Source organism: Crotalus tigris, unplaced genomic scaffold (assembly GCF_016545835.1).
Source record: "Crotalus tigris isolate CLP2741 ecotype Arizona unplaced genomic scaffold, ASM1654583v1 scf7180000018650.477379, whole genome shotgun sequence".
NCBI lineage: Eukaryota > Metazoa > Chordata > Lepidosauria > Squamata > Viperidae > Crotalus > Crotalus tigris.
In genome coordinates, this window is record NW_024097124.1 from 304,588 (window position 1) to 320,725 (window position 16,138).

At 40.5% G+C, this 16,138-nt stretch overlaps 1 protein-coding gene across 1 annotated transcript in view; it reads right to left on the reverse strand.

The window, feature by feature from the left end:
- Positions 1–620: 620 nt before the first annotated feature.
- The window catches only part of WDR48 (WD repeat domain 48), a 28,484-nt gene continuing 12,966 nt past the window's right edge, over positions 621–16,138 (reverse strand). Inside the window, exons 9-19 of the mRNA XM_039355266.1 lie at positions 14,973–15,047; positions 14,145–14,247; positions 12,250–12,347; positions 11,001–11,108; positions 9,970–10,066; positions 8,730–8,825; positions 6,313–6,418; positions 5,489–5,576; positions 4,333–4,409; positions 4,051–4,243; positions 621–2,692 (exon numbers count right to left, since the gene is read on the reverse strand). Coding sequence (XP_039211200.1) covers positions 2,597–2,692; positions 4,051–4,243; positions 4,333–4,409; positions 5,489–5,576; positions 6,313–6,418; positions 8,730–8,825; positions 9,970–10,066; positions 11,001–11,108; positions 12,250–12,347; positions 14,145–14,247; positions 14,973–15,047 — 1,137 coding nt within the window. The 3' untranslated portion in view covers positions 621–2,596. The remainder of the gene's footprint in view (positions 2,693–4,050; positions 4,244–4,332; positions 4,410–5,488; positions 5,577–6,312; positions 6,419–8,729; positions 8,826–9,969; positions 10,067–11,000; positions 11,109–12,249; positions 12,348–14,144; positions 14,248–14,972; positions 15,048–16,138) is intronic.

Consider the following 16,138-nt stretch of genomic DNA (forward strand, 5'->3'; position numbering starts at 1 on the left):
AACCATCTAAACAAGCCTATTACTTTCAAACATCCTGCACTCAAGAGTTCTCCAACATTTCCACACAGGGTTCTGCCAGGAAGATGAAATGTCAAGAATTAGCAGCTATTGTCTTCTGCTCATATTGCACTTTGCAATACATTAAGAGGTGGCGCAGCAGTTAGAGTGCAGTGCTGCAGGCCACTTTAGCTGACTGTGTTCAGCAGGTCAGTGGTTCAAATCTCACCAGCTCAAGGTTGACTCAGCCTTCCATCCTTCCGGGGTAGGTAAAATGAGGACCCAGATTGTTGGGGGCAATGTAAATATATACATATATACATTGCTTACTGGTGTACACCGCTTAGAGAGTGCTTGCACTTAAAGCGGTATATAAGTCTCATAAATAAATAAATTTCAATTGAAGAAAGCAGCAGAGCCCAATTTTGTAACATGCCCTGAGGACTTATTTTCATGAAAATGTGAAATGTTCTTAAAAATGCACCAAATCATAAATATCTCCCATACCCAATGAGTACTTCTTGTTACATGGCAAGTTCAAAACATTTTCATATAGCAAATCTTCTGCTTTTTGGAACAGTGAAACCAACACCGCATCTTTAAAAGAAAACACTCAAAACAGCTTAAAATTTTAAGCTAAAGGTTTTGTTTTTTTTAATTTCTATACAATTGTGAAGTACATATTTGTTCTTTTGGCATTGGCAGGCCATCTGCTAATCTTTCTGAAACGGTTCCATCTGGGTGTAGAAAGTAAAATTGAAATCTTGGCTAATTTAAACAATAAAATAGAACAGTTAAAATTACTTTTGGTGGCGATATGGAGGGTATAAAATTTGAATTACAGACTTTTAAGGATTATAATCCAGGATAAGTTACAGTTAGCTTTAATCAATGAATTAACCTACTTCACTCAACTGCAATGTTGCACAGACTATAACTTCTGTACATAAAGATGAAATTTACACAAAGTAAGAGGCTTCAAGGTATGAAAGACCTGTGCAGGCATCCTTTTGAACCAGACCTACATTCAACCATGACTTGAGTTGGCTGGGGCACAAGTGGCCAACCAGAACATGTTGAACCGCACCACCACAGTCATACAACCTTGCAAGATCTGTAAATAAATATGTGGTTGCACACCACACAATATAAACGGGGGAGCTGCTATTTCCCCTGCAACAGTCAGTAGAAAAATTATTCTGTTCTGAAAGGAAAAACACTCAGAAAGACAGTTGAATAGCTCAAAAGATATCCTACTATTAGTCAATAAAACAATATCCTATATTGTTGTTACTGATTCGTATAATTCACGTCCAGCCTCAATGGGACTGTTAGATCAAATGTTCACTCCTTGCTCCTCTCTACTTGTATGGGGAGTGCACAAGCACCTTCCATGCTGCAAAAACAAAGCCGGAACAAAGTTTTCTTCCTTATGCCCCTACAGTTCGAACAAATCTCCAATATCTTATCAGTGTGGTCTAAATCCAACACTCATTGGGAAAGAAAGAATGTTAATTTCAAGAGGAAAGGGAAAGAAATAATCCAGGTTTATCAGACTGTGTTTTAAAAAGACATTTGTGCTTCTGTTTCAAACTAAAACTATTACACTATTATCAGAACACTTCTGTTACAATTAAAACAAATTTAGTTTTTCTTGTTTGGCCATTGGGGTGCTTCCACCTTCTACAATAAATTAGACTCTACTGAAGTACAAATCAAATAGTAAAGACCTGTCAAACTTTTTTTTCTTTTTAGAAACAGTGCAAAATAAAAAGCCAAGTTGGGCATAGTTTGTGTACAGCTCATAACATCAACAAAAATATATATAAAACAATTTGAGGAAAACCTTTGTTTGCTATCACACAAGTTTTCTGTCAAATGTGATCCTATGGAACTAGCACAATGGAAGTTATGTCTTTTTAACTCTAGTTAAAGATGCTGAATGAATTAATTGTGATGTTCACGCATTGAACTGACCCCTGTAATAGCTTACTGATTCTTGAGTCAGTATCAAAATGTTTTCCTAGAAAAATCACAGATGAAAGATAATCATCCACAAGGGCATTAGCCCCTTCAGTCTAGACTACAAAAACTGTTCAAAAAGAGTAATCTGTTGCATGGTAAGTAGATTTATCCGGCAAAGTGGTCAAAATTCACTATGTGGAATGTATTAGCAAAATACAGTACATGCAGGGTTTTTTCTAAAAAAAAAAAATAATAATCTGAAAATGAATTCGCAGCAGGACTGAAAATTTTTTTCATAGCAAGCTCGAGTGAATTAAGGACGATCATCTTGGAAATAAATGGAAAATCACGCAGATTACCTGCACTGGGTCACCTTATCTTTGTAGGCACCTTAACAGGGACCAGTCAAGGGCTTCTTAAATCACTCTTGCTCGACCTTGCTACTGACCACCTTGAGTTTATGTCATACCAATTTCATCTATGTTACAGATTTATTAGTCACTTCAAGTAGATTCTGTCTGCGCTGAGTCATTAAAAGTGTCAGATCTTAGCATTTAAGTGGGCTTCTAGAGTACTAAGCTGGACCCAGCATGGGAAGCTCGAATTAGTAACCAGTTGGGTTCCACCATTTGGCTCACGTTGATTTCTGTCGGTAATGAAGGGTCAAGTCACCCCCGCTTTTCCATATGAAATGCTTGACGGTGCGAAGGTCCATATTTGGATCCAAAACCTGTGATACATAAAATAATAATTTAGATTTACGAAGTAATTATGCCCCAGCTGAAGAAGTATACTCCTTGTTCTTAACTTCGTCAGAAGCTTGCAACTTTCTCTTCCAAGTACTAATGCAAGCTTCAGGACCACGCTCAAAATAAGTATAGTCCTCGACTTATGACCACAAATGAGCCCAAACTTTCTGTTGCTAAGTGAAACATCTATTAAATGAGCTTTGTCCCATTTCACAACCTTGCTTGCCATAGTTGCTAAGTGAATCACTACTTAAGTTAGTGATACGGTAGTTAAGTGAATTTGGCTTCTCCGTTGACTTTGCTTGTCAGAAAGTTACAAAACATGATCACATGACCCAGGAGTCAGTTGCCAAGCATCTGAATTTTGATCATGTGACCAAGTGGATGCTGCAATGGTCATAAGTGTGAAAACTGGTCATAAATCACTTTTTTCAGTACCGCTGTAACTTTGAGCAGTCACTAAATAAACTTCTGTTGAGGACTACCTGTAATTCAGTTTATCTCATGGACTAGAAGCATAGATCTGAAACCACCTCAGTTAGATGGCCAGACTTATTCCCTTCACAATGAGACCCCTTTGTGAAGAAATCATGGTTTGCTTGTTGCCCAAGGAAATTTTGCCTTATTGAGAAGACTTTCTCCTTATCTATAGATTCCAGAAAAAATAAATTTCTAGATGATACCAGGCAATAAATTCAAACTCGTATCCACCCACTTCATAGTTGAGACAATCTACTAAGCAATAGGAGAAGCCTTGCCATTAAACACAGAATTTTCTCAATTATGGCCAGTTAAAGATGTATGGACCAGCTCCCACAATTCCCCAGTCAGCATCTTAAAATGGCTAAATTTTAACCATTTTAGCCAGCTAGATAAATTGATTTAATGGAGTATCTTTTCATTCTTTGGGGTTGGGGAGTACCCTTCGGGAGCAGTTGTTGAATCAGTATTCAAAATCTTTGAATATAATTATACCTTTGTCATATATGTAATTGACAGAACTCCAGGCTATCCCGATTTCCTATTTATTTATTTTTTTTTGTACAGGACAATTTATGTTTATATCAGTGTTTCCCAATTCTGGGAATGAAGATCCATAATAACTGCAACTGTCCAAGGCTGGGAAGCACCGATTTAGACTTTCCCTAGTTCAGGGATAGGCGACCTTGGCTCTTTTATGATTCATGGACTTCAACTCCCAGAATTCCTGAGTCAGCATAGCTGACTCAGGAATTCTGGGAGTTGAAGTCCATGAGTCATAAAAGAGCCAAGGACGCCTATCCCTGTCCTATTTGCACCCCAGCCTTTTTCTTTCTAGGAGGAGCCCAGAGCTGCGTACCTGATCTTGACACAAGAGTTCAATCTTCTCCTCTGCTAAGACTGCAATGTCTTCCTCTTTTTCTTGTTCCCCAGTTTTATCGTTATTGGAAGAGCTTGTTGTCTGTGACTCGTTGTCAAGGTTTATTATTTTTTCGTAAACGTGCTCCATCACCTTCCTAACTTGCAACATGTCGCTGGCTGAAAGCCGATCCCTAGGGACAAAGTGGATGTGGTGTTGAGTTGACAAGCTGAACCGAATTGAGCTTGGGAACATTTTTATTCTCTGCTGCTGAATACTTACTTCTTTAAAGTTTTTGCTCCAGAAGAGGAATGAGGTTGGAGGTAGAAAGGAATTTTATTAAATTTTGGCATATTTTTCTGTAAAATTAAACAAAAGCAGAAATCAATCCGGGTTCTTTTACTCTTATAAGAAGCAGACTTATGTAGTTCATATATAATGGTATTCAGAACATATCCGATACATACGGATCATAGTCCTTGATTTGCAAGTGGGCATTTAATGACCGTTCGAAGTATTGATGGGCCTGCTTTTGGACTACTTATAACCTGGATTCAATGTTCCAATGCTTGTGCCCCCAACTCCACGGTCACACAATCGAACGTTACACTGCAAAAAGTTTATAGTCACGCAGTATCCCATAGGCAATTTTGATGAACATTGGCATTCTTGGCCCATAGCAAACCATTGGTTCATTTAACCACAGATCGGCTTAAAGACTGCTGCAAAGTCAGATTGATCACAACTAATCTTTTTTTATGACTGTCACAGATTATGACCGATGAGCAGGGGTCCATTACAATTGTAAGTCAAAGACTATTTCCATGTGATACAGATTTAGCTAGCCACTAAATTTCAGCTTAGACACAAGAACCGAGGGCGGGCTATCTTGATCTCCAATTTTCTTTTCTGGTCATAATATCTTCCCCAAATTCCAAGCACATCAAATATTTTTTTTAAAGCATTTCTCTTGAGTGGGCATGAGAAAAAGTTAAAATGATTTTTAATAATTATTATTTTCTAATACTTATAATGTCTAACTTGAATGTGATTATCTCAATATCCATTTATAACAGAGGGAAGCAATTTAATAGTCCTCAGTAATTTTAGTCTCAGGGAGAATGGCCAATGGCAAGGATTTGTAGGAAATATAGCCACAAAGAGGCCGCAGAAGATCAGAATATTTACCCCCGTTTCATTATAATGGCATATGACACATAATGCCCTCAGCAAGTAACATTTTCAGAAAGAAAATAAAGTTATTCCAGACCAGTGTTTCTCAACCTTGACAATTTTAAAGCATGTGGACTTCAACTTCCAGAATTCCACAGCCAGCAATGCTGGCTGTGGAATTCTGGGAGTTGAAGTCCACATGCCTTAAAATTGTCAAGGTTGAGAAACACTGTTCCAGACCCTCCTGGTTTCTTGGCACACTTACATCCACGGTGATGTCAATTACCCACTGTGGCACAGTTTCATTAAGGAGCATGGATTCAGTTTCACCCCCAGAATCTCGGCATAGCAACCTGTATGGAAAGAGTTCGGAAAAGGGGCATTAAGATGCCACACTGAAGGATCAAAGAGAAAAACGTTAAAAATGTAAATATGTCAGAAAACAGGTCACTAGGTCATTCCCTGCCATCCCAACCAACCTACACAATCACTATGGGATATAATTTGTGTATTTGTGGCGAGGGGGGAGGGATGTCAATATTATTTCTAGGGCTTGCTTAGGGTCACATGACCACTTGTTGGCACAGGTCACTTTGTCACATGACTACAGGTGGAAGTCCTTGACTTACGACCACAAATGAGCCCAAAATTTCTGCTGTTAAGCAAGATTAAGTGATTTTAGGACTTTTCTTTGCCACAGTTGTTAGGTGAAATCACTGTAGTGTTTAAATTAGTAACATGGTTGTTAAGTGAATCGGGCTTCCCTGTTGACCTGGCTTGCCAGAAGGTGGCAAAAGGATAATCACATGACACACACCCCCAGGACACGGTGACCGTCATGAGCCAATGACCAAGCATCTGAGTATTGATCATGTGTCCACGGGGATGCTGTCCTAAGTGTGAAAAATGGTCATCAGTCACTTTTTTTCAGTGTGATTATAACTTTGAATGGTCACCAAATGAATACTGTGTATTATCTACCAAGCCCTGACCCTCTTCAGAAGCTTTAACTCTGGTGGCCTGATGAAAAAAACTCATCCCAAACATGACCACCGGTCCTCCACAGCCCCCTTGCCAGAATTTCAGTACCTGAACAAAGTGCGTCCTCCAGCCTCCCCAAAAATAACCGGTGTGTGTGGCGGCACCTGGAAGTACCCGTTTCCTTTTTGCAGTCTGCTCTCCTGTTCACCGTTCACTGTCACCAGATGGGCAACGAAAAAGACATGCTGTTATTAAGACCAACCAAACTCAAGACAAAAGCGTGAAATTTGCTATTGCAATGAAATCTTAATTTTTATGTATATTTAAAACGTTAAATCTGAGATGATGAAGGGACTGAAGGCTCAGACACATGAAGAACGGGTTGCAGGACTTGGGTGTCTCTAATGAAAAGAAGGACGAGAGGGAACATGATAGCAGTGTGTCAACCGTCCCACTGGGTCAGACAGCTAAAGAAACTCCTAACACATTTTTTTTTAAACCAAGTGTATAACTTTACTGAAGTATAACTTTACTCTATCCATGTGGGTACAGAAGAAGAAAAGCCAGTTCTAACGATTTCATACAAAAACAGCACAGAAAAACCTCCCCCTGGTGCTTCTGTTGTCCACTGTCCAATCATTTGCACTCTCTATTTGTTTTGGGAACGATCTGTCTGCCTCGGACTTCTCCAGCTGGCGACCTTATGGGGTTGGGTCTGTTTCAGGCTTCCAGTCAGCACACTGGCACTCCAAATTTCCCTCCCAAACCTCCCTCACATTCCAATGTCTCCCCTCTTCCTTCCCGTTACAGCTTTCTGGTCGCAAGCGGGGCTGCATTGCAAGTCAACCATGACAGCAGTGTTCCAATATCTCAGGGGCTGCCACAAAGAGGAGGGGGTGAACCTCTTCTCAAAAGCACCTGAGGGCAGGGCAAGAGGGCAGGAGAGCTAGAAGGATTTAAATTATTTAAAAGAAACAGACCAAATAAAAGGATTTAAATTATTTAAAAGAAACAGACCAAATAAAATATATAAGACATTTCTACAGAAATAGAGCACAACAATGACAAAAACCGTCTTGAATGCACTTGGGTCAATATAAAAGAGGGAAAAAAATGACATTGCCATAAGTATATACTATAGGCCAGTGATGGCAAACCTTTTAGAGACCGAGTGCCCAAACCGCAACCCAAAACCCACTTAATCGCAAAGTGCCAGCGGGGGAGGCAGGGAGGTGCCTCTGAATGCCACCTCTGGCACGCAAAAACCGGGGGCGCAAAAATGGATCACCGTGCTGCAAGGTGCAAAAACGGCCACCGCTGCACTGCACCATGCAAGAACAGGGCAGGGCTAATGAGTATCATGCAGGCACTAGCCCTGCCCCATTTGCAGCGGCCCCGTGTGCACGCATGTAAAATGCTTCCCCTCCCTTTTCTTCCAGTCCACCAATTGACACCTCTACTACCTCTACTCAAGCTTGCTAGTTGATCACTTCGCCTCCTTTGTGCTGGGCGGGGCTCTTGCTCCGTGCAGCGGCAGCCTGATGGACCTGCTACTGGCGGCGTTGGCACACGTGCCAACAGAGAGGGCTCTGAATGCCGCCTCTGGCACGCATGTCATAGGTTCGCCACCACTGCTATAGGCCACCCAACCAAACAGAGGAAATAGATGAACTTTTTGCTAGTCAGCTAACTAAAGTATGTAGGAAGCACATCACAATAGTAATGCGCAAGTTAGCAAAATTTCATCTGCAAATGAACTAGGTAGCGTGCAAAACCACATGCCCTCAGTCCATCAGGGTCTCCAATCGGAATGGTTCCACGGAAAATTATTTTTCCACAGAACTGGTTCCTAGTGCCCAAAATGTTGGGGACTGCTGCCTTAGATGATGCTGTTCCATAAGTGATTAAATTTTTAAAAAAGGCAGACCAAGATATATATATATTTAGCCATCTATCTTAGGAATTAATTAATTAATCAATTTTTAAATTTTATTTATTAAATTTATATACCACCCGTCTTGCCATCACTTTAGGACAGTGGTTCTCAATCTGTGGGTCGGGACCCCATTTGGGGTCGAACGACCATTTCACGGGGGTTGCCAAACAATGCAATCCGCCATTTTTCCCCCCCTTTTCCTTAGCTGTGCTACTCCCTTTTATTCTAATGGCTTTTGAAAGCCAATAGAATAGACTCTCTTGAATAGAGTCTAATTCTATTGGCTTTCCAAAGGCAATAGGAATTGTCCAGGCTGTCTCTGCCCTGCTGAGCCCGCCAAAAGTCCCATTCTGCAAACGGTGCTGCACCAGTTGAGTAGTCCTCGACTTACGACCGGTTGAGTAGTCCTTGACTTACGACCGGTTGGGGGGTCGCGGCATTAAAAAGGTTGAGAACCCCTGATTTAGGAAGAACAGGCACTGATCCACACTGGTTATTCTATAAAATGCAGGAAGGGGCTACCAAATGCCAACTTGAAATATGGACCAGAAATGTGTCAGCCCCTCAGAGGGAAGAAAGAGGAGCTCACCATGATTTACATCATTTTCTTCCTCATCCATGGGATTGATGTGGGTCCTAGGCCAGTATTCTAACAGAGCCTGCAGCAGAAGCCCCCCGAGATTCACTGTATATTGTGATACAAAGGAAACATAAAAGCACATACTAATTATTTATATTCAGGGTAGTATTGCTATTAGTCACAGATGCCTAAAGAAAAGCATGTGGTGTTTGTTGACGGGTGTTGAATCCACCTCAGTTGTATCAGCCTCTGGTATTTTTCAAAAGCAGGCCGGTTGTCCCACAGAATACAGGCAGTCCTCGACTTACAACCACAACTGAGCCCAGAATTTCTCTTGCTGAGATATATTTGTTAAGTGAATTTTGCCCCGTTTTACAACTTTTTTTTGCCACAGTTGTTAAGTGAGCTTGTGAGTCCTTGGTAAATTACAGGTGGGCCCCGACCACAGTTGAGCCCAAAATTTCTATTGCTAAGCAAGACAGTTATTAAGTGAGTTTTGCCCCATTTTATGACCTTTCTTGCTACAGTTAAGTAAATGATTGCGGTTGTTAAGTTAGTCACAGGGCTGTTAAGTGAATCTGCCTTCCCCATTGACTTTGCTTGTCAGGTCACAAAAAGGGATCACATGTCCCCAGGACACTGGAACTGTCATAAATATGAGCCAGTAGTCAGGCCCAATTTTGATCACGTGACCATAGGGATGCTACAATGGTTGAAAGTGTGAAAAATGTTGTAAGTCCCTTTTTTCAGGGCTGTTTTAACTTAGAATGGTTATTAAATGCACTAATGTAAGTTGATGACTACCTGTAGCTACTGAAACATTTAGTTCCTCGGCCTCTCCAAGCCTTTGCTGGCACCTAAAGTAGTTTTGCCACCTAAGCCTTAAACCTATCCTTGTCATAAAGGTAAAAAGTTTAAAAGAGGCTTTCAGCAATGGTTGAAACCCTAAATCTACAAACTTGAACTGTTTAAAAGTTTGGAATATTGTTTCCAAACTATGAAATAAAAAATCTCCATCAAGTTTGTTCCAGTTCAGAGACTGACTAAGTCCTAAAAACTGAATGAGTTGTAGACCAATTGATCAATTCCAGTCTAATGAGCCAACACAAACAAGCCTAAATTCAGAAAACTCTCCCAACCATCTGAAAAGAAAAGATCAGGTGTAACTCACAGTATTTCTGCATCCAGGAAATATGGCCGTGTGTTTAAGAAAACCTGCCCTTTTGTAATATTAAGGCAACATACTCACATTTGGGGTCAGATCCATCTGGACTGCTAAACCCGGCATCTTTGGCGGAGACCCAAGCTGCAAAGCAGTCACTCTCATCTAAAGTGATAGTTAACATCTGCCAAAAAATAAGAAGGCCGTGAGGTGGGGCTTAAAATTGTTTTATCGGCATTCAAACATAGAAAACCCTGATAAACACACCTGATTGGACAGCAATTATATAAGCAAATAACAACAACATTTCTTCATTACATTATAGATCTGTTTTAATCCGATCTAAGAGCCCTGGCGGCGCAGTGGTTAGAATGCAGTACTGCAGGCTAATTCTGCGGACTGTCAAGAGTTCGATCATGACCGGCTAAAAGGTTGACACACCTTCCATCCTGAGGTCGGTAAAATGAGGACCCAGATTGTTGGGAGGTAATAGGCTCACTTTTTAAATTGAACTATGGTAAAGCACTGTGAGGCGGTATATAAGTCTAAATGCTATGGCTATTAATCTGGATAGGACACATAGAATATAAATTGTTTTTGATGCTAGAGTTGCCTATTAGTTTTCACTAATATCCAAAGAAAAGTATATCTCCATATACATTAATATACTATAAAAACATTTTTTGAATTAAAATTGTTAATCCGGCTACAATATCAAAGTGTATATAAGTGACTTTTCTTGTTCTAATACATGTGATATTGCAAAAAGGGCCCAGGATTTTTTAGATGTAGGAAATAAGGCAAATTAAGTATTTTTTTTCTTAGCTATTTTGCTCCACATAGGCTCTGTTATGTGTTTTGAGTTTAAAAAACTACACAAACAGATATCAGAAGTCTGAGACAAAGAGATCTTATTACCTATACTCAGTTCTACTCAGTACACTCACTGGGTGAGCATTATTTTAAATCTCATAGGACATTGTCAGAATATAATATGGGAAGGGGAACCCTGATTATTATCCTGAACGCTATAGGAACTGGATAGTATAATTAATAGTAAAGCAGCATACATCATGTCATCTGAAATGGTTATTACTATTATTAAAAATATGCCTTACCCCAGTTTTTAAGTCTACTGAAAACCAGTTTGGTACATACACCATTTTAAATCTTTTCTTAATTTCTTCTTCGAAGTCCATTTTTCCAAGGTCTTCTATTTTACATGCCTACATATGAGAAAGCCAAGCAAATCTTACAAATTATCATATAGATCCATAGTACCTAGCACAGTATAAGTATAATATATAGTATAGTAAATTATACCTATACTAATATAAAATATTAATTTACTCCCAACAGAGCAGTTGACTCTATTTAATCCATCAAAATGTTTCACAAAACTGAAAAGAGCTCTTAGGACAGCTCACGGTAAATCACAGGTGTCCAACCTTGGCAACTTTAACTTCAATTTCCAAAATTCTCTAGGCAGCATGTTGTAAATAAAGAAAATGCCTTACCAGGAATCTTTCTCAAAAAAAAAAAAAAAAAAAAAAAAAAAATATTATAGCCAATGGCTGGATAAGTTGTTATAAGTAATTGCAAGTATTGGCAGCAAAAACAACTGCATGGTTAAGTTTTTTAAATAAGCATATACAATACCATTTAGGCCAGTGGTTCTCAACCTGTGGGTCGGGACCCCATTTGGGGTTGAACAACCATTTCACGGGGGTTGCCAAACAAAGCAGTCCACCATTTTTTCCCCCTTTTCCTTAGCTGTGCTACTCCCTTTTATTCTATTGGCTTTTGAAAGCTAGTAGAATAGACTCTCTTGAATAGAGTCTAATTCTATTGGCTTTCAAAAGCCAATAAGAATTGTCCAGGCTGTCTCTGCCCTGCTGAGCCCGCCAAAAGTCCCATTCTGCAAACGGTGCTGCACCAGTTGAGTAGTCCTCGACTTACGACCGGTTGAGTAATCCTCGACTTACGACCGGTTGGGGGTCGCGGCATTAAAAAGGTTGAGAACCACTGCTTTAGGCAAAGGAATAATGTTTAGATCTGGAAATGGCTATTTCTTAAGAAACAGAGTCAGAAATAACAAGTGGCAAGATTGGTAATTTAAAACATCATGAGTAGTTATAGGAACTCCAGCCTCAATTAAACAGATACTGCCAACTGGTTTATGTTCTAAAGAAGAGGAGAGCAACTATGGCCCTTTTATGACTTGTAGACTTCAACTCCCAGAATTCCTGAGCCAGCATGCTCATAAAAAGGCCCTAGTTCCCCACCCCTGTACTAAAGAATTATAAGGAAAGGAGAAGCTTTTTAAACGCCTAAATTGCATACATTTAAACTACTAGTTCCACTCACCTTTAATACATCCCAATATGCCACATTGTTGTTTGTGTCTTTGGTTAGTATATGTCGCTTGTCATTGAGAATGTGACACTGAATGATACTCGCACCACCTAGGAAAGAGGCCGCAAAACTGAATTATATAATCCATGCCAATTCAACATACAGAAAAAAAAAATACATAAAATGTGGCATTTCTCAGTAAGAAAAACTCGGAATCTAAATTACGTTTTTGTGTTTCATCTTACGTTCCCTGCAATGTTCTGATATCACAGGAAGATGACATAGTGGGGCTGCTTCAAAAGGGGGTGGTGTTTACATCATTTGGTATGTTACATACAGTCAAGAGTCCTGAGTTTTTCCATTTAAAAAAGAAAATCAAGTATTTATTTAGAAAATTTATATAGCCACCCAATCCACTCACAGTGACTCTGGGCAATTTGTAGCAGTAAAACCCCAATACAACACCCAATAAATCCCCATCCCCTTGACGACAACAATCAGAACAATGGGAACCATATCACACTGGGATCCTCAGGGTCTTTTCAAAAAAAGTGGAGGCCAATCTCATATTATCTTCCTGATAATGTTCCACAGGAAGGAGTCACCATTGTGAAGGCCCTTCTTCTTGGTCCCATTAGATCAGGGGTGTCAAACTGCCAGCCCGTGGGCCGGATGCGTCATCCGGAAGCTGCGCCCAGCCCATTGCCGGCAATGGCAAAACTGTCCCGATATGTCTCAAAACATCATGTGACGTCGCAAGTTTGACATGTCTACACTAGATGGACTTCTTTAGGAGAGGGAATGCATAGCATCCCTTCTTCCCTTCTCTGGTGGGTCAGGTAGATGTGACCAGGAAAAGACGGTTGTTCAACAGTCATTATAAAACAGATCTGGCTAAAAACTTGCAAATCGTTATCTCAAATAACTCTGGAATGGAATATCTTTATTTTTTTTTAAGCTTCCTATTTTTCTTTATTTAATCCTAATATGAACTCCTGCAAGTCCCTTGGATTCCTGCGAGTCCCCTGGATTGCAAGGCAATCAAATAGGTCAGTCCTAGAGGAGATCAACCCCGATTGCTCTTTAGAAGGCCAGATCCTGAAGTTGAAACTCAAATACCTTGGCCACCTAATGAGAAGGAAGGACTCACTGGAGAAGAGCCTGATGCTGGGAAAGACTGAGGGCAATAGAAGAAGGGGACGACAGAGAATGAGATGGATGGATGGAGTCACTGAAGCAGTAGGTGTGAACTTAAATGGACTCCAGAAGATGGTAGAGGACAGGATGGCCTGGAGGAACATTGCCCATGGGGTCGCGATGGGTCAGACATGACTTTGCAACCAACAACACCACGAACACGTCAAGACAGGACAAGTTAGGAAACAGATTCCACACAGACCCCTCTTTATTGTCGTTTAACATAATAAAAGTTCTTGAATGGCAGAGATGCTCTCTCTCTCTGCTTTATACCAGAGGCCTCCAAACTTGGAAACTTTTATTACTTGTGAACTTCAACTCCCAGAATTCCTCAGCCAGGCATGCTGGCTGAGGAATTCTGGGAATTGAAGTCCACAAGTCATAAAAGGGCCAAGTTTGAAGACCCCCGCTTGTGGACTTCAACTCCCAGAATTCCACAGCCAGGCATGCTGGCTGAGGAATTCTGGGAGTTGAAGTCCACAAGTCATAAAAGAGTCAAGTTAAGATGGGGCAACGTTAAGGTACTTCCTTACTCCTTCTTCCCCTTTGGGCTATGTACTTAACAACTGCTGAATTCCAGGACATCAGAGCGCCCAGAATGATACACAAAACTAATTTTGTAGTATATGCTATTTATCTGTATCACTGTACCATTGCCAGCATTAAATTAACAGTTTGAAAAAAAAAAATGTCCCAGATAATCATCTCACCTTTGATAACTTGATCAGGTTGGGTACACAGGGGTGTGATTGGGTTAGAACAGTCGTTGTCATAATCACCGGATGCTCTAAAGTTGTGAATTCCTTTCAAATTCTACAAAAAGAAAGCGGAGAGAGAGGACAGGCCAGGGAAGTATCTTTTAAGTAAGTTATCTAGTAAGAGCATGTAATTCTGTATTTTTTCCATTACTACAAGGAATTTACAGGTGTCCTCAACTTACAACAGTTCATTTAGTGACAATCTGAAGTACACTGGCACTGAAAAAGTGACTTATGACTGTTCTTCACACTTACAACCATTGCAGCATTTCCATAGTCACATGAACAAAATTCAGACACTTGGGAAAATAACTCATATTTATGATGACTGCAGTGTCCTGGGGTCATGTGACTCTTTTTTTGTGACCTTTAAAGTCAGTGGGGAAGCCAGATTCACTTCACAACCATGTTACTAACTTTACAGCTGCAGTGATTCACTTGACAACTGTGGCAAGAAAGGTCATAAAATGGGGCAAAACTCACTTAATAACTGTCTTGCTTAGCAACGGAAATTTTGGGCTCAACTGTGGCCGAGGCCTACCCGTTAATTTACCCGGGACTCACGGGCCAATCTTCCCATTTAATAAACTCTATGAAAGCTTATAATTCACTCAAAATGAGTAACGTATCAGAGGGAACCCAATTATTCTCAATCCCAATTAACATTTTTTCCTTAGAGCAAATGAATATTCAAACAGTATTCTGCCACAGGAATGAGTGACAAATGAAGATGTAAATTTTAATAATGTAGATAAAACATGACTGCAACACACTTCATACCCATTTATTCACAGAAGACTTTGTTGTTGCAACCCACAACGCTGGGGGAGGATCGGCCGATCGATCAAGTTCCATCTAAATGAGGAACAGGAAATCCGAATCTTAGAATGGAACACTTCTCAAGAGCATGTCCTTATGATATGATGCACAAAAAAAAAAACCAATGCAGATTTAAGATTCCTTCAGAACAGTGGTTCTCAACCTTTTTAATGCCGTGACCCTAACCAGTCGTAAGTCAAGGACTACTCAACCGGTCGTAAGTCGAGGACTACTCCACTGGTGCAGCACCGTTTGCAGAATGGGACTTTTGGCGGGCTCAGCAGGGCAGAGACAGCCTGGACAATTCCTATTGGCTTTGGAAAGCCAATAGAATTAGACTCTATTCAAGAGAGTCCCTTCTATTGGCTTTCAAAAGCCGATAGAATAAAAGGGAATAGCACAGCTAAGGAAAAGGGGAAAAAAAATGGCGGACTGCATTGTTTGGCGACCCCTGTGAAATGGTCGTTCGACCCCAAATGGGGTCCCAACCCACAGATTGAGAACCACTGCTTCAGAAGATAGGAAAGCCTGCAATTTAGCTTTACGTTCTTTTCACGGGAATCTCTCCCCCTTTAGGTACCACCAGGGAACACTGCAACTAAGAGGAAAAGATTATTCAGGCAGAACCTGACATGCTGCTTACAGTGTTCTTCTGTAGCATTCTTGGCAAGGATATGGATACACTTTGTCATTGCCTTCCTGTAGGACTTTTCTTCTTAGCTAAAGGAGGGGTGGAGAACTATGGCCCTTTTATGATTCTGGACTTTAGATCCTGAGCAAGCTGACTTAGGAATTCTGGGAGTTGAAGTCCACAAGTCATAAAGGAGGCCATAGTTCCCCACCTCTGGCCTAAAGCCATGGCATTCCCTGGAGTTCAATTACGCTATGAATCTCTCCTGTTTATAGCATTTGCCATTGCTGCCAAATGCTATAAAAAGTGAGCTGGACCCATGGTACAGAAACCTGCTATTGTCCTTCCTTAGCAATTCGGCATAAAAAGGAAACCAGCAGAACGTTAGGTAAGTCCGCAGCATTGGATTTCATCAGATCCTATACTGAAACAGATGTTTCATTCTCTCTCGGGTGAGAGAGATCGAGATCAAAAATGCACTATATCAGTGTTTCCC